General features: G+C 43.5%; 1 protein-coding gene across 14 annotated transcripts in view; it reads left to right on the forward strand.

The window, feature by feature from the left end:
* DMD (dystrophin) overlaps positions 1–25,444 on the forward strand; it is a 7,596,173-nt gene that overhangs the window by 3,637,069 nt on the left and 3,933,660 nt on the right. For all 14 annotated transcript variants that reach the window (XM_085622447.1, XM_085622454.1, XM_085622449.1 and 11 more), the window contains one exon: positions 16,013–16,207. In XM_085622447.1, the coding sequence (XP_085478573.1) occupies positions 16,013–16,207 (195 nt within the window). The remainder of the gene's footprint in view (positions 1–16,012; positions 16,208–25,444) is intronic.

The raw sequence follows: 25,444 nt of genomic DNA on the forward strand, positions 1-25,444 counted from the left end.
GCTAGAGTTCTTCCCCATAGTGATAGCCTTCCACATTTGGGCCCAACAGCTAGCGAATAGACAGATTACACTATGGTCTGACAACCACGCAGTGGTACAATCAATTAACATAGGGTCCGCACAATGCCCAGCAGTAGCAACCCTGCTGCGGAGACTCATTGGCTGCCAGCTGAAGGGCAACATCGCACTCAGGGCGAGACACATTCCGGGAATAGACAACTCAGTTGCGGATGCCATTTCTCATTTTCAGTGGGACAGATTCAGAGAACTTGCCCCAGACGTAGACAAATGGATGGCCCCAATGCCAGAAGAGCTGTGGTCCTGGGTGGAAACGGGTTGAAGACATTGCTGGACAATGCATTGGCCCCAAAGACAAGCACCCGCTACAGTAAGTGCTGGGAAACTTTTAGGGCTAGAACAGGGATAGGAAGGGGACAGCGAGCCACACAGAAGGAGGTCTAAGGCTTCATCGAGGCGGCGTTTATGGCAGGAAAAAAGAAAACCTGGGCCCAGGCACACTTAAACGCAGTGGCATATTACGTGAAAATGGCAGGGCAGGAAGACCCAACCAAGACATTCAAATGCAGGATGGCAATAAAGGGCTGGGGTAGGCTGCAAAAGGCAAAGAAAGAGTCAAGGCGCCCCATCCATTACGGCATGCTGCAGGGGATGCTGGGGGCATTAGCAGGGATCTGCTCCTCGCGCTCTTTAGGGCATCCTTCACGGTGGCATTCTTTGGGGCATACAGGGTCAGCGAGTTAGTAGCCCCATCGGTGGCAGACCCAGGAACCGCTGGCATCCACAGGGGGGACGTAGAAATACGCATGGGTTACATGCACATACTGCTGCGGCGGTCTAAGTCAGACTAGGCAGGCAAGGGAAAATGGACCAGGATACATTGCATTAAGGACGCGGCCTGCTGCCCTGTGTGCTTACTGCAGGCACACCTGGGAGAAGGGGAAAGGAACAGCCGGCCACTTTTCAGGCACAGGAACGGGTCCTTCCTCAGCCGATTTCAGTTCATAGCAGTAATGAGGAAAACCCTGGAAGCAATGGGCCTCCCCGCGCACAAGTATGGCTCTCACTCATTCAGAATAAGGCAGCCACCATGGCATCAGGGCTAGGATTGGGAAATGGGCTGATTATGGGAATAGGGCGCTGGGCGTCCAGCACTTTTAGGCGGTACATATGCCCCACAATGTACTAAGCTCGACTTCCCCTGCCTCGTCTAGGTCCAGACGCTGCACGGAAGAAGGTGTGGATCATGGGGCACTCATATGTGATGCGGGTCCAACGATGGGCAGCAGCCAGACGCGATTTCAGCGGTATATGGCTGCGGGACACTGAGATAGACTGGTGGGGACTCTCAGGAATGAGGTGGGACCAACTGCTACCCGCAGCGCGGGAAGCATTACAACAAGGTGGCAAACCGGACGTGGTAGTGGTCCACCTGGGGGAAACGACCTGGCAGCACTGGGAAGGCGTACGCTGCTGAAGGACTTGCAGAAAAGCCTCACGGCTTTAGCGCGCCTGAACTGCCCGCAGAAATAATCTTTTCAGAGATCATAGTGCAGAAGGCCTGGCAGGGGGCAGTGGACCTGGGAGCAGTGGAAAAGTCCTGACGAAAACTTAATATCACCATGTCCAAAGTGTGTAGGGCCAATGGATGGGGCTTTGTGAGACACGGTTTCATAGTCCTGTTGTCCCCGGGGTATCACATGGAGAATGGGTTACACCTCATGGGGGTAGGAATGGACATGTTCCTACTGAACATTGTGGGGGTACTGGAACAGATGGGCTTCAAATAAAAGTGAAGGAAAGGCCGGGGTAGGAGGGAGTTCCCTCCGATCGGGAAACCGTAGGTAGCGTGGCGGAACAAACACAACAAAGTTAGTAAAAGGAGAACAAATTTACTGGAAAATAGATGGAAGACCCTCACAGTGTCCTTGGGATGCCTCACAGCAGAGGCACTGAGGGTACCAAGGGGTGGCGTGCCGCCAGAGAAAATAGTTATGATACTCCTGCAGGACCCCAGGGATGCCTCACGGCAGGTGTACCAAGGGGGAAGATGGCGAGGACTCTGCCTCAAGAAAAGTAGAGTAGATGCTCAAGTATGGTCCTTGGGATGCCACACGGCAGGTACCCCTGGGAGAGGAGAGGGCCCACGAAAGGGTTACAGGGCGAGCGGGACGGCACTTGCAGCCCGGGCAGGTCCTGATGGTCACCCTCCAAATCAGTAGCAAGCTTAAGCCTAGACCCGTGAATCGGAACCCCAATGAAAGGGGCCCCTCCCCTCCCACGATATTGAGGAGGCTGGGTCCAGAATGCAAGAATAAGGCTTAAAGAGCAATGATGTAAATAGATAACATGGACAATGAATGTAGATATAACCATAAACAGTTTGACATGTATAAAGTTATGTGGATGAATAAACTGCGACCTTTTCAGGCACCAAAGAATGTGGTCAGTGGTGTTTTTGGTAAAAGCGCGCAGTTGGTAAAGGGCAAGGGGAACGGGGAGGAACGAATCGCCGCCTGGAGGGGGTTTGCTTACCTGTGTTTTTGTTCTGGTGACCTTGAGGATTCATTCAGCCATGTGAGGCAAACGATAGCAAAGGTTTGCTGACGCTTACTCGCGAGTTGGTTTTGAGGAATGAGTATGTAATTTGGAGGCAGTCTTCTCATACAAGGGACTTTCTACTCCAAGCAGAGGAAGGGCTTTAGGACTTTCTTGTAGAGAAGAGACTGAGGAGCCCTGTGGAAGGCTTTTATACTGGATTTTTTTCTAGACCCCAGACATCCGGTATCAGAGTGCTTATATGAGCACCTGTTTCGTTACAGAAGGACACATAACATAACACTTGTATTTGTAAAGCGCATTTATCACCCAGGGGTTTCAAGGTGCTGAATAACAGATGTTTATTGTAACCCAACTCAGTGGTACTCATTTTATCGACCTCAAATGGATGAAAGGCTGAGTGGACCCGCCAGGATTTGAACCTGTGACCATGAGGTCAAACACAGGCCCCTGCAGTGGATGCATTAGTCCACTAAGCCACCAGACCCGCCTCATTTTTTTTATGTTAGGCACATGGAGATTAAGTGATTTGCCCAGAATCAGAGGATGTTGAGCGTCGTTGCCAAGACTTGAAATGGTTCCCCAGCTTCGAGGTCGACTGCCCTAGCCGCTAGGCTACATCCTCTGATTGGTTGTTGCAGTGTGCGCTGGAGGGGTTATAATATTCCCATCATTCAGTCTCATGATTCTTATGGTAGAATCTCATCTGAGCCTCTGTAATGCAGTAAGTTGGGTCCCCACTCCTAACAGCTTCAAGGCAATGTGCAGCAGATGAACCTCTCAAGGCAGGCCGGACGTTATCAGGTCTCCTAGGTTTCATAAAGGCCCCTAGTTCCACCCTTCGTGGTGTAGGGGTAGTGTTAATGGCAGAGTCCCGTGTACTTCTGTTTCTTTCTTTTGCATTTTTCTCGGTCTTCGTACTTCCAGCTGGGCCGGACTGGGAACCACAACCAGCCCTGGCAAAGTGCTCGGCCGGGGGAGGGGGGGGGGGGGGCGAGGTGCAGAAAAACGGCCCTGTAAAAACCGGCCCCCTCCCGTGCGGCGCACCGGGGGATTGCCCGGTGCCGCTACGGCCACTCCGGCCCTGACTTCCAGACCTCCTAAATTAGCGGAGCGGTGTTTCGGCTGTGAGCCTGAATCTTTACATAGACTAGATCTCCCCCCATGCGTTCTATGCAGTCAAATCCTGAACTCTTTGGAACGCTCTGGCACGGTAAAGGGAGCATACCCTGCTCTGCCGTGGGCATTAAAGGAATGTTTAGCAAATAAAGAGAGGCGAGCGTTGCGGGGCCACGGCTATCCCACCACCATATTCTGAGTGGGTTGAATGTACTTTTCTAGCATCAGTCCTAAAACGTCCATGGGCAATAGAAAACTAAATGACATGCCTTTCATTATGCACATCAGGTGCACAAGCCAATAATCACATTTGCTTTGATGACGTTGTCTTTTGGTGACTCTGTTATGCGTTTTTTTTTTCTCTATTCCATGAGCTGATCTTCAGGTCTGCATACAAGAATGCAGAGAAAAGAGGAATACAGCGGTCGTGACACGTGGACATTCTCTTTACCTTGGAAGGCACCCCATTACTATGCAATAAAATATGCAAAACCACAATCATGCAACGAGTTAAACGTTTCACAGTATGAATGCTATAATAACTTACATTGGGCTACAATGTGGTGTTTGGTACTGTGGTGTACAGCAGTCGGCCAATTTGTATTATGTTCACATTATTTACTAGGTTTACTAGACAATTGATCAGTATAGATCTTGATCACATTCTGGAAACAAGTAAACGCCCTAGAGTATTGATCAACACTAGAGCAAGGTCAGTTGTCCATTCAGATACATTGACTGGGAACATTAATGAGTAATGCATTGAAAACAATGGATTATCTCAGGGGCGTAACATAAAATAATGGGGCCCCCTGCAGAAAGGGAAGAGAGGCCCCTGAGTCTCCCATATCTCACAGCTATTCATAGGCCTTGGGCTAAATGAGGGCCACACTCAAGGATTGAGGGCCCCCTGAAGGTCAGGCCTGCAGGGAATTGAGTTACCAGCTGGATTTACTGTTAGGATTTATGTAAAACAATAATTTAGAAAAAATTCTTCCCACTTTCACTATGTTCAGCCACTGTGGTAAAGTGGTCAAATGTCACTCAATCAACATAGCAATATTGAGTCATTTTGCATCTTAAAAGGTTTTTATTATTTATTGTCTTTATTCCAAAGAACTGAAATTGTGTATGAATAATATCACATTTAATTTGAAAGTAACAATCCCAAAGATATGAGAATTCAGATGAAAGAATGCTCCTGTAAAACCGTTTTAGATCATTGGAATACAGACGTTACCTCCCTCGTTTTCCTTACTTTATTAATGCAGTCTTGCTTCACAAAACAACCAATTATATTCACCCCAACTGCAAATAAAAGGCCACCCCCCCCCCTCCATTCCTCCTGTTTCTTTCATATCTAAACAGTGCGTGTTGGTATGTGGAGCAGCAGCCACTACAAGACAAGGTTACACATTTATGAAAGGAAGATATTGTATGAAGTAATGCATTATTAGCAAATTGTCAACAATCAGAATGCAAGAACCAACTACTGTTGTGAGCCAAATTTTAAGTTTATTTTCAGGGATTCGAAGCAAAGGCATTAGGGGGTATATTTACAAAGAAATTTTCAGCACGGTGTGGCAAGCAATTTAGCTGCGCTGCAGCATTTTCAAAAGCACAAGGATATTTACAAGAATACTGTGTACCCCCTTGTTTACATTGGTACTAAAAGAAGCTGCCTAGCGCCAACGCAGACACCCTTGCAGCATGATTCAAGGGTGCCTGCGTTGCAAGGATGATTCCCTGCAACTCGGGCACCATACCACCAAGGTGCAGGGGTGTCTGTGTTGCAGGGATAATTGATTATGGCAACCTTCCTGCACATAAACAACCTTTAAAGGCGGTTTTCTCCTTCTATGTGTGCTGCAGAATTCTGCACACATAGAAAGAGCAAAAATGAGGAGAAATACAAGTATTTCCTTCTCTTTGCAACAATCTAACGCCTGCTATTCCGTGGCGTTAATTGTTGGCGCTGCCTCTCAGGGGCAGCATCAAAAATCAATGGGTGTTGTGGTGGAACGCCCACAACAACACCCATTGCACAATTAATTTCATGTAGATACCTGCTTGAAAGGGTATGATATTGCCAAACCAGCGTTAAGCCATTCAAAGTGGCTTAACGCCGCATTGTAAATGTGAAGCAGGGCATTGCGTCACTAGAGTGTCCTAAAAAGTGATGCTCTGGTGGCGCAATGCCCTTGTAAATGTGCCCCAAGGTGTAAGTAAGTGAAAAAAATAACATCTGGTGCTGTTAAACGCCATTCCTTGCAGAGAGATCTCTTTACCCTGTCCTGCATTATTTAACAAACACCAGCAAATACTATTCCAGACTGTTTCTACTGCTGATGTTGTTTCATTGTGTTCTGAGATGTATAGTGTGATCATTCAATGGATGACTCATTTAAGCGCACTTATCTTTGGACCATAAATGTAGGGCAGGACATTGATGGTATTGAATGTTGGCCACTTTGAACACAATGACCAGAGGGAAGTAACACTCACCGTGTGCGACAAATCCAGTCATTTGTTTTTAAATCAGCGGCAATTTACAATATTTTGGCAGTGGGCAGCACTGCAAGCCTTCTCGGAGCGTTGCCCTACATCAAAGGAAAGGGGCAGGAATGGGCACTGTCTGCTGGTGCACAAACTGCAGCCGAGCACCAATGCAGGCACCCTTGCAATGGTGCACGGGCGTCTGTGTTGTTGCCATGATATTTTTGTGCAGGAAGGAACACCTTCCAGCTCAAAAAAATCAAAGGAAGCATTTTCCTTGCTTTATGTGTGCTTCAGAATGCAGCACATATGAAAAGAGGAAAAAGCGAGGAGAAATACAAACATTTCACCTTGTTATGCCTGCTTTGGGAAGGCGTTAGTTTTGATGCCGCCCCACATTTACAGATTGCTAGATTTAATCTGGGGCAGTGTCAAAAATCATGGCTGTTGCATGGGAACACCCACAGCAACACCCATGAAACGCCCCTTCTATACTGAGTAAGGCATTGCCTTACCCCATATTTGCAAGGCCATGAAAAGCCACGCAGGGTGACTTTGCATGGCCTTGTAAATACAGGCCGGCACTCTGCGCCTCTGGAGCGAAGTGCCGAAGGGGCATTGTAAATATGGCGCTCAGTTTTGTACAATGCCAAAGTCATGTAGGAATTTCTGTGTAAAGCAAAATTCTGTAAGTAGTGAGAATTGACCCACCCAACAAAATAGGGTTGTCCTATAGCTAAATAGAGCAGATCAAGTGCAGTCAATACAGTCCAATACAATAGGACAAAACACAATCTGAGAGCCAACTAAAGTCCCGGTTAAGACAATACTTAACCCCTTTGCCGCAGCAGGAATTCCGCTGCGGCGCTGGGGGGTTTGGGGGCAGTTGCGGTGGCGCTGTGCTCGTGACGGAACCACTCCGTCACGAGCCACGGGTGAGCTGTGCTCATGACGGAGTGGTTCCGTCACGTCTCCGCCCACTGCGCTAATCGCCCGCAAGGGCGGGGAATTAGCGCCGCGTGGGCGGAGCGGCCGCCAACGGCCGCAGCATGACGGAACCACTCCGTCATGAGCACACGGCACCCGTGGCTCATGACGGAGTGGTTCCGTCATGAGCACGGAAAGGGTTAAATATTTTACACCCACTCCGTTTTTCATGTATTACATTATGACAATTATGGTTTGTAACTTAATTAGGTATTGTGTTTAAAGTACACACTTGAGAAATGTCTCTATTCGTTCTCTTTCATAGCGGTGTGAACTATTACAGGAGCGTGCGGTCTCACTACAATTATATTCGCCGGAAAGTCGAACCATTGTCTGCCTGCCTCTTTTATTAACTCAAGGTTCACAAGAATTTAATGATATATAATTGGCATTAGGTCTAAATGTTGCAGTTATATAATCACTGCACCTGGAAACTCATGAGATCTTTTTTTGCTGGACGGCAGGATGCTTTTTATATTTTCAAAGAGTAGGTTTTATTCTCTGGTAAAATTTCACGCGTTTATTTCAATATAGTCTTTATCGAGTTATCATAATAAGACATGTATTTGAAATCGACATGATTTGACATCTTTTGTAAGGAATACAGTAGTTTACCTTACTTGCATTTATTAATACACAAACTCTGCAGTTAAAAAATTCGTGTCATGTGTTTCTTGATAGCCAGGGCTCAAGCATTAATTATGTTGCTTTTTGTTTGAACCATTTACTTCAGTGAGCCAACTGCGATTTATAAGAGCCACCGCTAGATGTCAGAGCTGCCCCGTATGCATGCAGAGCTGGACACTCAAGTACAGACAAGTTTCCGTGAATGCCTGTTTTTGAATACGTTGCAGGCTGCACATAAACTGGGCATTAAGCTGGGAGCATGAGACTCTTTCCTCAAAATGCCACTTTTTATCTTAAAATATATGACCATCTTAAGTCAAAAGAACATTGTCAGTACTGAATTGTTAAACGGTTCACAACATTTCAGGGAAAGAGGCAACATAGAAACCAGTATATTCAGTTTTTCGATCATTTAGCAATATTGACAGGAAAGACTCCACCTCCCTATAAACCCGCGTTCATTTAGGATTTGAGATCAAAATCCTAAAATAATACTGTGATGCCGTATACATATTACCACACTATATTTAGACTCCAAGTGCAAGAAAATGTGGTGAAGCGCGAGGTATGCTTTGTCTGCACATTCCTGTCATCATCATTTTACTCATAGAGATTTTGTTTATACGTAGTGCAGAATTACGACTTTACAAACGTACACCTCCATTGACCAGATTCCCAGTAGTTTCCACTATTTTCACTCCATCGAGACTGTCAGAAAAAAGCTTAATTTGCATCATATGATCAGAGATTCTCAATTAATTGACATGAATGATTCAGCATGGCAGCACATTTCCTTGTGAATGCTCATGTTCCTTTGCAATTTTAGGTAATGGAAGGGGCTTAAATGGCAAAGGCACTGCAAGATGGATGAGCTTAATGGCATCCTAATATAGAGAATATATAACAGGTAACTGGGTAAAATGATCTAATATGACACCATAAACCACAAAATGTCATCAGAACCTCATAATATCAATATAGGGCCATATCGCGTTACCTATTATATATATTTTACGTGCAGGCCCCAAGTCACAAAGGTAAATATACACATGTATATTTACTCACATGTGTATTTGCTACCTCACCAAGGTGTAACTACACTTTATTGATTAATCCCACGGTGGCGGCTTACATGTCTCCATGCCTTCTAATAAGGGGATGGAGCCTCCGACAGCAAGATTTACAAGTGTAAAGTTAGTACTTGAAACTTTACACACATAGCTAAGATCTTCCACACCTTGACATCAGTCTCAGCACAGAAAAATAGGAGAGTTTGGGGGCTCTGGCTAAAGGTTTGTCAATTGCATTTTCTATTATGTGGGTAGTACTACTTCACATAGAACAAATCCGGGTTTGAAAATTGTGTCCTGCATGTTCATTGTGGGGTAGTTATCTTGAAAAGTGTGTTTTTCCAACATTTAACCCCTTCAGCGCGGCGCAAATTACCACGCTGTGCTGAAGGGTTCGTGCGCGGGCGGGGCCATGATGTAGCGGTTCCGTCATCCGCACAGCGCAACTGATGCGCATGACGGAACCGCTCCATCATGCGCATCGAAGGGGTTAAATGTTTGTTGAAAATAGTAATTGAAATATTGGACTACCCTGTTTGGCTGTCTGTAGAAAGAAGAGAGCAATACTTAGTTATGCAGCTAAGACTTTAGAATTTTAGAAAATAGCAATCTTTACATTGTTTATAAAACAAATTCTGTCTATAGAAGGGACATGTTGTTGCTGTTCATTTGGCAGTGGAGCAAACAATGAGTATCAACTGAAATTAGAAAGTGTAAATTTTGTTTACCTAGGAGGAATAGATTATTGAAGAAACAGTGAACAATGTTTAGGGTTTTATGCAATTCAGTGGCCGTAGGATTTGCTAAATAATTATGAATTTACTGCACTCGCCACATAATTTGGAACATAATTTGGAGACTTAAGAAAAATAAACAGTTTCAGTTTAACTAGATAAATATAATACTGCGGAGAATGTGGCCCATAATGCTGCATAATTGCATTTATTTTCCAGTAGAGGGAGAACAGCTGGCTGCACACACCTCCAGGATGGTTAATCTTCATAGTCTCTCCCCTGCATCTGCTCATTCCTTCCTCAATCCTACTATCTGTCTGGGTTGAAAGAGTAGGGGTGTAAATGAAGCTGGCCTCTCCTGCCTGTCTCCCCTTTCTATTGAAGAATATTGCTAACGACCCCTCCCCCAGCTCTGGCATTCCTATGTAGCAGAACCCTGCCCTCCCAGAAGGTCTTTTTAACCCCAGAGTCTACTTATCACCTCATCAAAGGAGCCTGGCTAATCCACTTAACTCTGACCAATCCGGACAGACCGCTGGAAGGCTGAATTTTGGCTTACAGACAAGAAAGTCTTATAACTTCTTCTCAATACTTTTTAGGATAAATTCAACAATAGCATATTGTTGGATTTAGCAATAGAATTCTACTGTCCTTGAATGCTACTTTTATATCACCCCTTTCTTTAGTTCTTATTCAATAACTTATTGCCATGTTATCCAATGTGGCTGTAAAACTGCAATGGGGAAATTGAACTGGGCAATTTCTCCACCACCAGGGCTTATAAAACATATTTTACAAGGACCCTGCCTATATCTACAGGACCCCCCACCCTGGAAAACCTAGGGGAGACTTTAGGGGTTCCATATATGTACAGAAATAGCAGCTCCTCACTCCACAGTGCGCCTAGCACAAAAGTCAATTATGGAAAGCACTTCACTACAATGTAGGGAGTGAAATGTGTAATCTCACTAAACCCAGGGCATATAAAACTTATTTTATAAGGGTTCTCCTTATAAATACCCGACCCCCCCTACCCCAGGGACACCTAGCGAGACCCAGGGGGTACCTAATATGATTTAGCATTGTAGTTTATTCATTTTTAAGTGCTCCAAACATCAAAGTCGAGTTTGGGCACAATTTTCATTTTAAAAGCAGTCCTGCAAAACAGAGCTGCATATAAATTGACCTCATGCTTCAGCAGTGCACACGTGCAACTGCAGAAAGAGCTGCAGGTATCTAAACTACCATGCCGTATTCTATACTAGGGACTTAAATGTAGTTTTGATGCCCCTCCCCTATTATGTACTAGGGCCTGCTAGGGGATGCCATGCAAATCATAGGTGCACCCTAACCCATAATGTACCCTAGTGTATGTAGGTGTTTTAACTGTATTCTAAATGTCTTTTCAGCATAGCACTGGCCCTGGGCTGGGTTAGGCAGAGCCCGGGGACAGTCAGTTACCACAAGTACTTGTCAGCAAAAAATGGGGGTGTCCAGGGCACAAGATTCATTATAGCCCTCCCAAACGAAAGGTGATGGGTTACTAACCATCAGCCTGTTAGTCCTCATCAGCTAAGTAGAACAAAGGAAGGAATGTGCAGTGATTGTAGAGCGCTCAGAGTTTGGTTGACAAAAGCGTAAAGAGGTGCAGCTATAGTATCAATATAAGTCTATAAGTCTTTATCCTGAGCTCTAGATAAGAACAGTGCTCCGACTGAACTGAGACCTCTAATACTGGCCCTTCATGGTGCGTATGTTCCCTTTTCCCTGGTTTAGTGGGTTTCTTCCTCAACTAAGGCAGACACTGGAGCACTTTGCTGCAGGCAGCTAACCAATAGCGGCCCGTGCAGGTAAGGGAATGTAAAATAAATAAGTAAATAAAACTACTTACTTTGCGCTCGCTGCATCGCAGAGTCTCCCTTCTACAGGTATACCTGCAGACACACCATCAGGATGTAAAGCCAGCAAAGGACTGAGGACTGGGTTGTGTTCCCCAGGTGGCATGTAATTAATTCCACAGTGTAGCACTAGGGGTAAGTTTATTTCCTGGAGGAGAGGGTACAGCATGCCCTAGTGTCCCTTTGCTGGGAGATGGACCCAGCAGTTGAGCTGGTGTTCATGGTGAGTTCCAGGAAGTCCTTCCAGAGAATCACAGTGGATAGTGTCCATGTCACTGCTCTGCGGGATACCTGTGCCATTGGACCCTGGAGGTGGAAAGATTGATTTCCAAGTAACAGTACCTGTAGGGAGAGGTCTGTATAGTAAAGAATGTCAATGTAGAGGAGTGAGATTGCCACCTGGCTATTGTCTCCATAAAGTGAAAGGGAATAGTTGCCAAGAGAAAGGTAGCTGTTTTACTTTGACTGCCCACAGACTGTGTCCTTTGCTGTCGGCTCCCACAGGCAAGAAAAGAGTCAAGAGGGGCGGCTGTCTAGGGCGCTCCAAAAAGACACATTTTTGGAGTAAAATCCCTAAACCAAGTGTACAGGTGACCCGGAGAACAGTAAAGGTAGGAGGCGAATCCCATTCACAGTTAGAAGACCAGTGGGCCAGGAATAACCTGATCTAACAGTAGGGAATTCCAAAATTAACGCTAGTGGGGCCACTTCTGGTCTGAAAGTGCTGCCTGCACTGTCTCAGTGAAAGGAGGCAGGATCTCTGGGCCCGGCAGACCCCTGCTGGAAGTCCTGGACTGCTATGCAAGTGCTAAGTCTCAGGGTACACACCTTAAGGTGAAGGGTCAGTCTCTGGGCATCACCCCTGAGACGGTGGAAGCAAGAGTGGAACAAATGTATCCGGAGTTTGTAATCACTCACTCTGAAAGTGTTAGGAGGCCGGACAGAATTCAGGGAGATTCCTTAGCCAGTGGCTTAAGGACTGGATAGTTTGCCCAAAGGTTAGGGATGTCAGTGGTCATCTGCGTTGACCTCACATGAGAGTTGTAGGGAACCGTGTGTGGGTCCCATGGAGACAAGCAATGAGGAAGTCTTGGGCCGAGGCTTGGTCTTGGGACGAGGCTTGGTCTTGGGACGGTGGTTCCCCTAGGGTTGACTATGATGAAATTGCCTTGACTGCATCCAGGGAAGTCCCAGAGACCCCCTAAGTGACTCCTTGTCAGCCCCTCGGCTGGAATTGAGGCCTGCTTAAGACTCTGGATTTGAGCATTTTCCCGTGAGGGTTAAGTCATTGAATTTGTGCAATAAACTGACAGCTGTCGGTTATTTCTGCTTGTTGGTTGCCTTGTGGGAAGAACTTACCCTAGGATGGGGACAGATGTCAGACACAGGAGACAGAATGGGATACATAACCTTGTTGGCCATGGTGGTACTATTTTCTTACTGAGGGGGATTGATGAACAGGCCAGAGTTAGTCGCCATGCAAGTGGTGTCTGCAGATGAGAAGAAATCTTCCCCATGGACATGGTTAATAACTGGGTCAGATTTTGACCGAGGGGTACAGGTAGGATCAGAGGTACACAGAACAGACGTGCAATTTCAGAGGTGCAAATTGTCATTGTTCTATCTTCTGACCAGGGAAGTCCATCAAGCTATTGATTTGTCAACCCTAGCTCTTGGCTGTCTGGGCCTGTGTTGAAAATCTGTCCTTTCTGCAGGGTCACTCCAGATCTCTGCCTTTCTCTGGAGCCTATTTTTTCTATTTTTTTACTCTGTGCATTTATCACTATCTAACAGGAGTAAAGTGCCTATGCGGCCCCTTTAAAGCTGATTAAATTGGATTATACCTGAATGACATATTTAACTTGTGTATTAGTCCTTAGTATTTTGTATGGGAAATACACCCTGGGCCTGGAAATTGAATACCACCTGTGGAATGCAGAACCTATGGTGACATCCACAGGGTTGGTCTCTAAAACATGGCTTCAAGCTTACCGCGTGTAGCCTAGCTGCTTAGAAACCTGATGTCAAACCTGTCAAAATAACTTGTTTTGACAGGTTGGAAACCCTGATTTTAAATACTAATAAGTCACCTCTAAGTACACCTTGCCGCTAACCCTGGGCGTAGTTTGTGAAGTAGCACTACGCGAAGCTACGCAAAGTGCACTACGCGAGCTACACGTAGCACTTCGCGAACTGTGTAGTACCCTGTTCGCCTTGTTCAAGATACCGTTTTCAATGATTGCACAGTGCGGACAAGCATCCGGCACTGTGCAATCATTGAAAATGGCATCTTGCACAGTGCGAGCTCTAGTTTTCTACCGCTCGAGTAGATTTTTACTCAAGCGGCAGCTTTCTCAACGCGGACTGGTAGTTTCTCATCGCGAGCGGTCGCGAGCATACGCGACCACTCGCAATGAGAAACCTGACCTCCCCGCGTTGAAAATTTTGCCGGGATGTTTATTTTCCATACTTGCGATCGGCAACTTGATGTTGCTGATCGCGAACAAGGAAAAATTCTCGCCGAGATGTCATTTTGCTTGCTCGCGGTCGCCAACTTGATGTTGAGGACCGCGAGCAAGCAAAAAATGACCGCAGCACTACGCAACGCTACGCATGTTTGCACTGTGCTACGTGCAATTTGCGTAGTGCGAAGTAGCACAAACTTCGCAAACTACGTGAGCGTAGCATAGTGCTTTGCCCAGGCTTACTTGCCGCACTCAAAGTAGGAAGCTTGATGTTCAAAAGAAGTTGAAATGTGAGAAATTAGAGTTGACTTATTCCTTCAGTGATTAGGCCACAAAAGCTATTTTCACTGACAGAGCTGTAGCTCGATCTTAGAAAATGTACATATAAACTTTAATCTGAAATGTTTGACAGGATATTCCTAAAATACCATTCAATTGCTATTTTTCATATTTATTAAAAGGCCACATAATTTGGTGAAGTTAGGTTGTTAAGAAATACTTGGGAAAAGTAAACTTTAGAAAGTTATCTTTTCCCTGCCTGAAGTTCCTGAAGGATAACTTGACCTATCAGGCCAGGAAGTACTGTTGTGGTGAACCCAGAAAATTCATTACCCTGAAAGGGGCAGAGGTGAGGCCAGCCCATTCAATGTTTAGTTTAAGAAGAGACCATAAGAAGGGAAAGCATTCATCCCTAAGGCCCACACTAGCCAGGCCAGAACTGGTTCGTTATGTACATGGGATGGGACAGCTCATTTCCCTGGCCACACCTTTAGGTGGACACAGGAGCTGTGCACAAGGGAAGAAGATGTTCCCTATCTTTGACTTTAAGAGTGAGGAGCTGTGGAATTGCTTGTAGTAGAGCAAACAGGCACTGCTGTAAAACTGGGTAGGTTTGCCCCTTTGTAACATTTTTATCCTATTGGTTAAGGAGGAGCCAGCGATCAACCCCACCCACTAACTATTGCCAACCACAAATTGCCATCCCAAGACCCCATCCTCAGAGCAAAATGTTGGCATATCCTTCCAGTACACATATCTCTGTGTAGAGAATGGCACAAGTATCAGTAACATTAGATATGTGCTGTCCACTGAGGCACAGTGCATAGGTTCCCGAGGGAAATCAACATATCTATCACATGTTTGTTTCAATTAAGTGTTAGTTTTTAACGCAAAGACACTAAACAAGTTTTGAGCCAGTAAGTAAGTTGGAAAAAAAAGATTTTTTGTCAATATGCCTACCTTTTTAGGATGCAAACACGGTGCAAAATCTTAGTAAGTATGCCCCTAAATATTTGTGTGTTTTCACACATTCCACAGAATGTCCCCTTTGAACTTGTAAATCAAAACATAGAAAGGGATTTTGATATTGTTTACTAAAGGCCAAGGGCCACTTGAGGTGAATTTCAACTAGCACAGGTTCTAGTAGACATAATTCACAAATATTTTCATTTCAGTTTTGGCATGTTCAGTTTGCCTGATGCACTCTTCTGTTTCTTTACATAAAGTGGGCGGACATCACAATATTGAGAAAAAAAAAGTGTTGCCTAAAAATTTGGAATCAACTGTTATTACAGTAGGGAAGGTTACATTTGAGCCAGGGGTTGCAGGTGGGGCTTACTGACACTCATTTTTGGGGACTTGCATTTATTTTAACTGAACAGGCTTTGATCCAGAGCAAGAGAGAGAAAAACATAAGAAAGGAAAAGGAAGAGAAAGACAGAAAATAGCAACAAAGGGAGAAATCAGGGAACAAATACCCTGAAAGAGTCAGATAAAGAGACAGCGAATGTGTGTTGGTGGATTAAAGAGGCATGAGGTGGAATTAAGACTATGCTGCCTTGGTATTCGGCACCTTGACCTTCGATAGCGTCCACCGTGTGCTTCTAAGAAATCTTTGGGTAGATTTCTCAGCAAGACATCATAAAACTACTTTATATATATTGACCTTCTCTGTAAATATTTGATTAACATAAAGTTGAAACTGCATTTTTTGAGTAATGCAATACTAAAAGAAACTTTGCGTTGTATGCAATTTCTAGCAAACACTTCGTGAAGAAACAACAGTTGTGATGACTGAAGAAAAGACTGTGGAACCTTCTTATGTGCCTTCTGCATACCTGACAGAGATTCTTCAACTTCGTCAGTCTGTATCTGAATCACAACGCCTCCTTGAACCTCCTGCCCTGACTGCTAAAAACTATGAAGACCTCTCCAAACAAGAAAAGTGCCTCAAGGTAAGACCAAACTGTCATGATGGAAGCATGTAAACTTAGACACTCATTAGACATCATCGAATGTTGCTGAGATTCCTTCTAAACATTTATATCTATTCTTCACATGCAGCTGGGAATTAATGGTTGTTTATTGGCCACCCACCCATTAAGGCATTATTCACAACATTTCAAGCAACACAACAAGTCACCTTGCTGTGCTGTGCTGTGCTACGCTGCGTGAAAGGCAGAGGACAGGAATGCACCGTATTTAATATTAAAAGGCGCATTCCTGATCTCTGCCTGTGCTGGTGCCGAAACTGCTGCCTATCACCAACACAAGCACCCTTTGGTGCAAGGTTGCCTGCGTTACAGGCAGGATTGTTTTATTGCAGGAAGTGACACCTTCCTGCACAAAAACAATCCTCTGAGGCTTTCCCCCCTTTATGGGTATGAATGCAGCACACTTAGAAAGAGCAAAAAACATGGAGAAATATAGATATTTCTCCTTTTTACACCTCCCCTGGGGAGCCGTAACATTCTGTCACATTCCCATGTCTACCAGCATTGGTAAATCTGGGAATGATTCAGAAACCATGGATGGATGCCTGGGGATACTCATGCTCCACCCGTGGAAAGCCTCCCTGGAGCAGGGTAACACAGAGCAGGAGTTACTCTGCTTTGCGTTACTCCAGATTTACCAAGCACCACAGGGCCATGCTAGGTGGCCTTAGTAGATCTAATTTAGGTTTTGCGCTGCCCTGACACCCCACATGGCCCAAGGGCGACGCAAAACATTGATAAATATGCCCTATTAGAACATTGGAATGTTGGAAGTTCCATTGAAAGCAATGGAGTGCTCCGGGCATATAATGGCTGGTATAAATATGCCCTATTAAATGTCATGATCTACAGCTCAAACTCGTACTTGTGGTGTGAGCAAATCACAGCTGTTAACAGTCTTTGCACTGGGCATTAGCACATAATTAGTAATTCAGCATCCAACGAAAGTAGTACATTTTATAACATAGCGATTGAGTTAGAAATCATTAACACTGTGTGGAAGCTTTCGGGCCCCAATAATCATATTCTGCGCTACCTGTTAATACTGCTATGGTTGCTTTAAGTGCGATTTACTTAGCAATGTTCTACGGACGGAACCCGCTGGAAAGATACTCTGGATCAGTTAGTTTAGGAATACAAATAATGAGCTTAGGCGGCCTGTAATGTTTACAGCCCCACATTCTATGGAATTTTAAAGTCGATATTTTGATTTGTGGTGACTGTCAACGAAAGACAGCTAAAATGTGGAAATCTTGTGAGCGAATGAAAGTCTATTCTCATTAATAATAGCTTCACACTGGAGTCCTCCAATATCAGTATCTAATATTATGATAAAAATAAACAGTGGAGTATTGTAAACTGTAATTGAGGGTATATAAAGCCCAAAGCGTATTAAATGTAAGTTATAACCCGTAAGAGCGGGCCATCTTACCTAGATTTGAGTTTGAAATTATACACAGTATGTGTAATAATAATCGACATTTGTAAAGCGCGAACAATCACCCGTAAGGGTCTCTAGGTGCTGGGAGCCGTCTGGAACATTAAGCAAGCTATTGTCCAGAGTCACATGGTGCTGGGCTAATCTGCCGCCGGCGCCGGGGATCGAACTGTGATCCCCAGATTCTGGAGTCAGTCACCCTGGCCGCGGGGCCACACCTCTTCCAACGTGTACCATTCACTGAGTCCCCACCGGGTAGTTTTGAGCAGGTCCAGAATAAAGTTTCCTTTGTCCCTGAGACGCCAGGCACAATAGATAACCCTGCACCATTTTACAATCCCGAGGCTGAAATACATTCGATTTATAGAGGTACAGTAGTTTCAGACCAACTTAAAATCCGCCAATGTTAATTCAGATACAATTGGTACAACAAGGAGCAGGCAAATTGCAGCGGTTAAACTGCAGGGAAAACTGTGCAAGAGCAGGCGACAGAACATGAAGTAGAGAATATTGAAGCAGCTCCCATGATTACAGTCTAATGTGTGAGTTCGACCCTCAAACTGAAGTTGTAGTTTTTATTTTTTGGTTCAAGATTAAGTGCAGTTTGAATAATTTCCTGGAGGCAAACTTCTTCATCCTCTTTCTGGATAACTGAATCCTAATTCTTTGCTTTTAATTGCTGAGAAAAAAAGCATGAACGGAGTCATAATCTGCATGTTAGGGGCTTGAACCGAGGAATTTAAATATGCTCTAAATCAAACACGTTTTATGTTTATTAAGGTGTGGTTCGCAAAATGAGATGCTTATACGAATTCTGTGTATGAAACAAAAATTTGCGCTTACGTTTTTATGTTTAGAAACCAAATAAAACCTTGAAAAAGAGTTTACCAAATTTACCATTAGAGCATAGGAAAGCAGTAATCATTGCCTTGATAATATCAAAAATTGATTATTGCAACACACTATTCGTAGGCTGCCAAGCATGTCTTAACAAACTTCAGACTCTGCAAAAGGCGTCAGCGAGAGTTCTGTTAAATCTACCGAAATACTGCTCAGTTTCCAATTCCATTGGGGAACTTCACTGGCTTCCAATTAAGGAGCGTATTCAATTCAAAGCGCTCTGTTGGCTTCATAAGGGACTACATCAAGATGGTCCATTCTTCTTGCAGAAAATTTGTAACTGGTATTCCCCCTGACGTATCTTACGATCTAGTAATGCCAACAAGAAGTACCCAGAATAAGAAAAGCCTACTGGGGTGGAAGAAGCTTTACCTATACAACAGCAAGATGGTGGAATTTACTGCCAAAACATCTACGAGCTCAACCTAACCTTTTCAAATTTAAGAAAGATTTGAAAACCTGGCATTTTTCTTTAGACCAACGAGCCTGTACTCCTTAAAAGACTGGATTGCTTTTGTATTTGATCATTGACAATGCTTAGGGTTCTTGCCACTAGCGCCAAGACGCCTATTTGGGTATAAGCTCACTTTACAAATTATTTAACATTAACAAAATATAACACATTTTGGATTTTAATTCAACAAGGTGTCATACTGGCTTACACAATTCTGTAGTTGGTAATCAATGCAATGGACGTTGACGAGATTCAAATTAAACCTTCTATACTGGTCTGTAGCATTACCAAAAAGTAGGCACAATTTGGAAGAGAGAGGTCCTTGTTCTAGGGACCACTTTTCCCTGCAGGACACTTTGCTTTTTATTTTTTTCTGCTACCATTATCGAGCTCTTTGGCTTTACTATATAATGCCCTTGCTTAAGGACTACATCTTTGTGCAAATTAGACCAGCCTTGGTTTACTTGCAAATGCTGACAAGTCCTCTAATCTGTTTTAACATTGTAAGCTTCTTGACTGGGGCTCTTAAGATTAGAAAGAAGTTGACTGTCTGATTTGATGTTTTAAGTAATGTTTGACTGTTATGAAATTACATTTGTTTTTAATTACTTGTATTTTTTATTTGACTTTTAATCCCTTTTAAAATTGTTTACATCTTTTTATGCCTGCTTTAATGATTTTTATGAATCGAATAAAGCTTTATTGAATTCACTTGGCAATGGTATTTCAAGTTTTTTATTAAGTGTCTTATATAACATATTTACTCAATCAGTGGCAGCCAACACAGGTAAGAGAGGCGCAGCGGGGTGGGGGGTTGTCGAAAGACAACTGGATAGGTAACATTAAATCAATAAATAAATAAAACCACTTACCTTGTGATCAATGCGGCGAGTGCAAGGTAAGTGGTTTTATTTATTTTTGGATTGAATTTTACCTATCCCATTGTCTGTAGACTTCCCCCAACCCGCCCCATTCTCACCCCATCTCACCTCCCCACCTCTCTTTCCTGTGCCAGCCACTACTGTACTTATTGTGTTATATACATGAAGATTCCATGAAGATTCATGGTCTTTATTCAATCATTTGTTTTTTGTGCATTTTAATATTTAATTGTCTTGTAAAGTGCTAGCTTGTGACAGATGGTGATGTCATACTTCCGTTGGCTTTTTCACATTTTATTTATTGTGTCTTAAACTTAGACACATTGGGTTGATTTCCAGGCTTTGGGCACAATGCACTTTAGGGCTGTGTGCCCAACACCTTAATTGACGTGTGGGATCCTTGCATGAAGACACAGAGTGATAGACCATACAATCTGTGATACTTTAAGCCCAGTACAGAAGAGCACTCCTGAAAATCTTCCCTTTGGGAAAGGCCTCTTTGGAGAAAATCAGTTTTTGTTGTCTTGGGGAAACAGGGAACAAAAGCATCTGTGACATCAAAAGGGATTATTTAATACCCATTCCTCACTCCCCATTGCAGGCCCTTCATTAGCCCTCCAGCATTTCTTGGAGATTGGCACATTCAGAGCTCTTACCAAAACAGAAAACATCATTTTAGATTTAAGCAGTTTGTGCCAGCCCTGGAAGTCAGCACTGTCCAGAGCAGGAGCCTGGAGCACTAGGGAATAAACAACTGAGGGTCCCTATACTGGAGCACTGTAATACTCCCACTTCATCTCTGTCATCTTGCCTCTTGTAATCCTGAACTCATTGTCTCAAACTTTAAGCCCTTTCCTTCAAATTCTCACCCTCACTGAATTCCCCCAATAAAAAATCATGGTGATTGTATCCAAAGTATGTCACTGCTCTGAGGCAAGAAGAAAAGCATCCACCTAAATAGTCAGCCAAATAAAATACCCCCAAACCAACAAAGGCTAATGGGCATTCAGTAGTAACATACAACAAACAGCAGGATAGCAGTGTAAATGCAAAATTTCATTATGAATGGTGCATGAGTAGAGCGACACTGCATCCAAATCGTTAATGTTGACCAGAAATGTCTTGTTTTCAGACAGCAGCTTAAGGCGACGTTAGAGCTAAGCTGACTCTCACATGACTCTGAATAGGTCTCTGCCTCAACCAATGTTGGTGACTCCCATCCACTAGTCAATCAGTTCAGCAACCTATTTGTTTCCATTTTCAGTGACAGCTAACCAGGGCATGGGGAGGAATGGGAAATGCTCAACTCTGATTGAAAATGCCAGAGTGTTGTCGAATTCTGTATGTTCACATTGTTGTGATCTGCCAATATCAGTACCAGCCGGTGACTTCACAACTCCTGAAGAAGCCATATTGCAACCTGCAAACCAAATGAAATCAAATCTTTCCTTCTTTGGTTAACAAATGTTTGTTTATATAAAATCATTTAAAATCAGCATTGCATTACATCACATTAATTATGTGACTTTATCATAGATTCCTCACTCACATAGCCCACCAGCCCAACCCAGCTATAAAAAGTGTAAAGTGCAAATTTAAACAAAATATGAATAAGGAAAAATGTTGCTCACTTAATCAAATCTGCCCATCTTTTCTATTAAAAAGTCTCTGACATAAATTATCATAAGCTAAACCGAATAACCCGTTTTATAGTTAAAATCATAAAGTGACGTGCTGACATTAACATTTACAATTATCATGTTTGTTTTGATTATCATATACTCAACTGAGTAACCCATATTCTAGTTAAACTCATAAAGTGCCGCGTGCATACATAAGCATAAATATTTCCAATGTATCAGGTTTACTTTTATTCTCTGCCACATGTAATTCAGAAAATATCACAACCTGATCATGTATCATAGACTCAAACTAAGTAAACCAATGCTTTGATTAAAATCATTAAGTGCCTCGTGCAGGTGTAAACATTTCCATTTATCAGGTTTGGCTTAAATCTCTACTGCAAGTTACTCAAGAGGAGGTATCCAGTGCTTAATTTGAGCCGGTGCTTTCTGGTGCTCAGCACCGGCATTTAATTGGTTTCTGGTACTCAGCACTGGCACCTAATTGTCAACACCATACTTACTACAGTCTACCACATGGTGGTGCTGCTCATCTAATTTAGAGAGGAGCAGAACAAGGGTTGTTTAGGAATACAATATACATTAAAAATGCTAATACCTACCTCCCGAGCCATTTCTTTAGCTTTAGATCTGGAATAATCTGAACTGTCGCATTAGCATGCGAGAGAGCTGATTAGTAGTTGTTTTGACAGCGATGACAAGGGCGGTGGGTTATGCAAACTGCAGTGGCCTCCTAGTCAGAGCCCTGGCACTTAATATTTTAAAAATTAGGCACTGGAGGTATCGCAGACCTGTTCAAGCCAATCCCTCTTTTTTATTAGAATCGCAGCTAGATAGTATTATGAACTCATCCAATCAACCTGTTTCTTTCATTAATATCATAAAGTGCCTTGTGCAAATCTACATGCTTATATAACCAGTTTTCTTGGATTCCGTACCACATGTTGCCTGGGGGATGTTTATTTCCCCACGAAGTTCCTCAATCGTATGGCTGCGGGGATACATTTATAAATCATTAAGCTCATATATTCTGTCTGTAAAAGCTGTAAAAAAAACCAGGGCTGGCCTGCATCTCCTACTGTTCAGGTTCCTTAATAACAGAATTAAAAATTCTTCCCGAGGTGCATTATGTAGTTGGCAGAAAAAAAGTAAATGCAACATATTCTGCTTTTAAGTTGAGTCACAAGGACAAGGTCAGAGTAAAGAATCAAAATGTACGTTGCTGGGATAGGAGACCAGAAGATGGGCTATGCTGAGGTGCTGCGCACGCCAGGAGCTGGAAATTTACCTTGGATGAAGCATGTAAAGATAACCCTCAGAAATGTTGGGCTAGAGCGATCGTGGGATGCCCCTATGGAGGCTTGTGCGATCTCTAAAGAACAAATCAAGAGAGCCTATTGGCAACACAAATCGGGCCTATTGCAAGGTCAGTCTAGTGTGGGCACCCTGATGTCGACCTTCTAAATGTTGGAGGATGGATACGAGGAAGAGAAGTTCCTGTATGAAATAGAGACTATCACTGCCTGAAAGCTTTTCCTGCAATTTATGTATGAGACTTTGCTGCTCTCCTCATTTATAGCTACAGTTGGGGTAGTGAATCTATGCCAAGGGAAAGGCACTGCCAATCATGCACCTACTTAAAAGAAACAGTTGAGCATATTCTATTTTTCTGCCCCGCATATCAAAGCATTATGAAAAAATTGATTTACCACTCTGCTGTAATATACAGGTCAGGTGGTTAACAGTATCATGGTTACGTAAGTTGTAACACTCTTCGGTAGATTCCTGTGTAGACGACCAACCCTGTGATTTTGTTTTTTCCTTTATTATTCTTGCTGTCCCACTTCTTCTTTGTAGAAGAGCTGGGTATTTACTTAGAGTTATCCTTTTGAGGATTACTCTTTACCTGTGGCTTCCCTGGTCAGGCTCCAAAATATCTCTACCCAGCGTAGCATAGGTTTCTTCGAAGATTGTAGGCAATTCTTGCTCCTGTTGTGCAGGTATTGGTGAATAGCTAACGCAGCTGCTTCCCCTTTTATGTTGCTCAACATTATGGCAGACATAGCAGCAAAATTGCTCATCAGTTTCATCCCTAAATCCAGGTCCCTAAGTCCAGGGCAGGTGTTGCCCCATGCTCATTCTGTACCTGTTGTAATACCTCAGGTAAAACTGCCAAAGAAGGGATGCCATGCGTTCTGGTGTAGACTGCACCAAAGAATGTACCCCAAGTGGCACAATCTTCTTTCGGGGGAGCCATCTCCATTGGCAAGCAAATTGTCAGTATCATGTGTTTTTCCTGCTGGCCCGTATGGGGAAATATTGCTTGAAGCTGGGATGTTTTTTGTGCGATCCAAAACTGAATTTCTTCCCTTTTGGTTGGACGCTTCCCCATTACTACATTTAATGTTTTAGGGATGATGCATAGTGTAGCTAATTGTGGTGCTACCATTTGAACAGTCTGCGCAGGAGCAAGTGTTAATGTTCGCATCACAAATTGTATAAGATTTCTGTATATTCTTTCTAGATTATTGTATAATCCCCATATCTGGCCTGCGGTCTGACGGTCAATATTAGGATGTGGTGTGTACTGGCCATGTCTCCCCCTCATTACCGAGCGGACCGAGTCTCACATTTCGTGTGCTATGGGGAAGGTCGCCTTTAAACCAACAGGTATCTTCTTTATAAGTTAGAGGAATTTTACATCCTCGTAAGGAGTATATTCGTCAGGTGCTTCACCTACTCATATCCGTGAAATAGGCATGTATCATCATCTACAGAGGGGAATTCTTCCCATGAGTAGAATGCCTCCATCCTAAATGCCTTTGTGCCTTTACCATGAAGCTAACATCCCCACCGTCTAGTATGAGGCCATGTTGAAGTAATTTTTGAGTGACTGCATGTCTGCATTTCTTGGAAATATTCTGTGCCATCTTTTGTAGAAATTGTATTACAGAGTTTGGCTAACACATTGGAAACAATATACTTTCAAGATTGAATTCACCAATGGCTGACATATGATATACCTACTCAGCCGAGGTGGATTTTCCCTTCCACCACAGACATCTCCGGTTTTGTAAGGTGGGTAGAAATTTCTGAGGAATCACAACTGAACTACTCAGTTGATCCGTAGAAAATAAGAAACCAACCAACGTTGGTGGCTTAATGTTGTGTAGTTTCCACTAAATAGTGGAAACTGCGTGTTTGCTGATAACATAAACTTAGGATGGTGCCAAACTCATTCCATGCACCTCCACCGGATATATTATCCTGTTGACCAGCTAGCTTGCAGTGCCACTATTAGCCCCCCTACATCTGAACAGGCAGTGAATAGTTCTGGGAACCACTGAACATGACAACTCTGTTTCCTCAGGAACCGTGGTGACAGATTTCAACTTTCACTCAATCACTCGTGCTTTCTTGTGACATTCACAATAAATACACAAAGGGGTGTTTTCAATATTTATTGAGCTGTAGTGATTCTTGTATAAAAGATATGGGCTGTGATGATTAATAAACAATGTGATTCTACCCTGTAGTAGTGAAACTTATTTTTAATTTGTAGTTTTTTTAGTGAAAGAAAGTGCTCCATGAGATGTCATGGGAAGGCACTAAGTGTTTTTAAAATACTCCTCACACACTATGAATCCCATGGTGTCATGCTTCATCATAGGGGTCTTCCAGTGGGGACTGCTTACGAAACATGTTGACCCAGTAGGGAGTATCAGATTGAGGTACATCCCCTACAAATCCCCCCTTTTTAATGTTCTCAGCCAGGGAATTGAATAAATTAGTTTTTTCCACTAGCCAGAGATTTGTAAATTTTTTTGTAACTATTCACTAACCCTACCACTCTCACCCCCACAATACGCATAGCCTATTCCT

Source organism: Triturus cristatus, chromosome 8, assembly GCF_964204655.1.
Source record: "Triturus cristatus chromosome 8, aTriCri1.1, whole genome shotgun sequence".
In the NCBI taxonomy this organism is placed as follows: domain Eukaryota; kingdom Metazoa; phylum Chordata; class Amphibia; order Caudata; family Salamandridae; genus Triturus; species Triturus cristatus.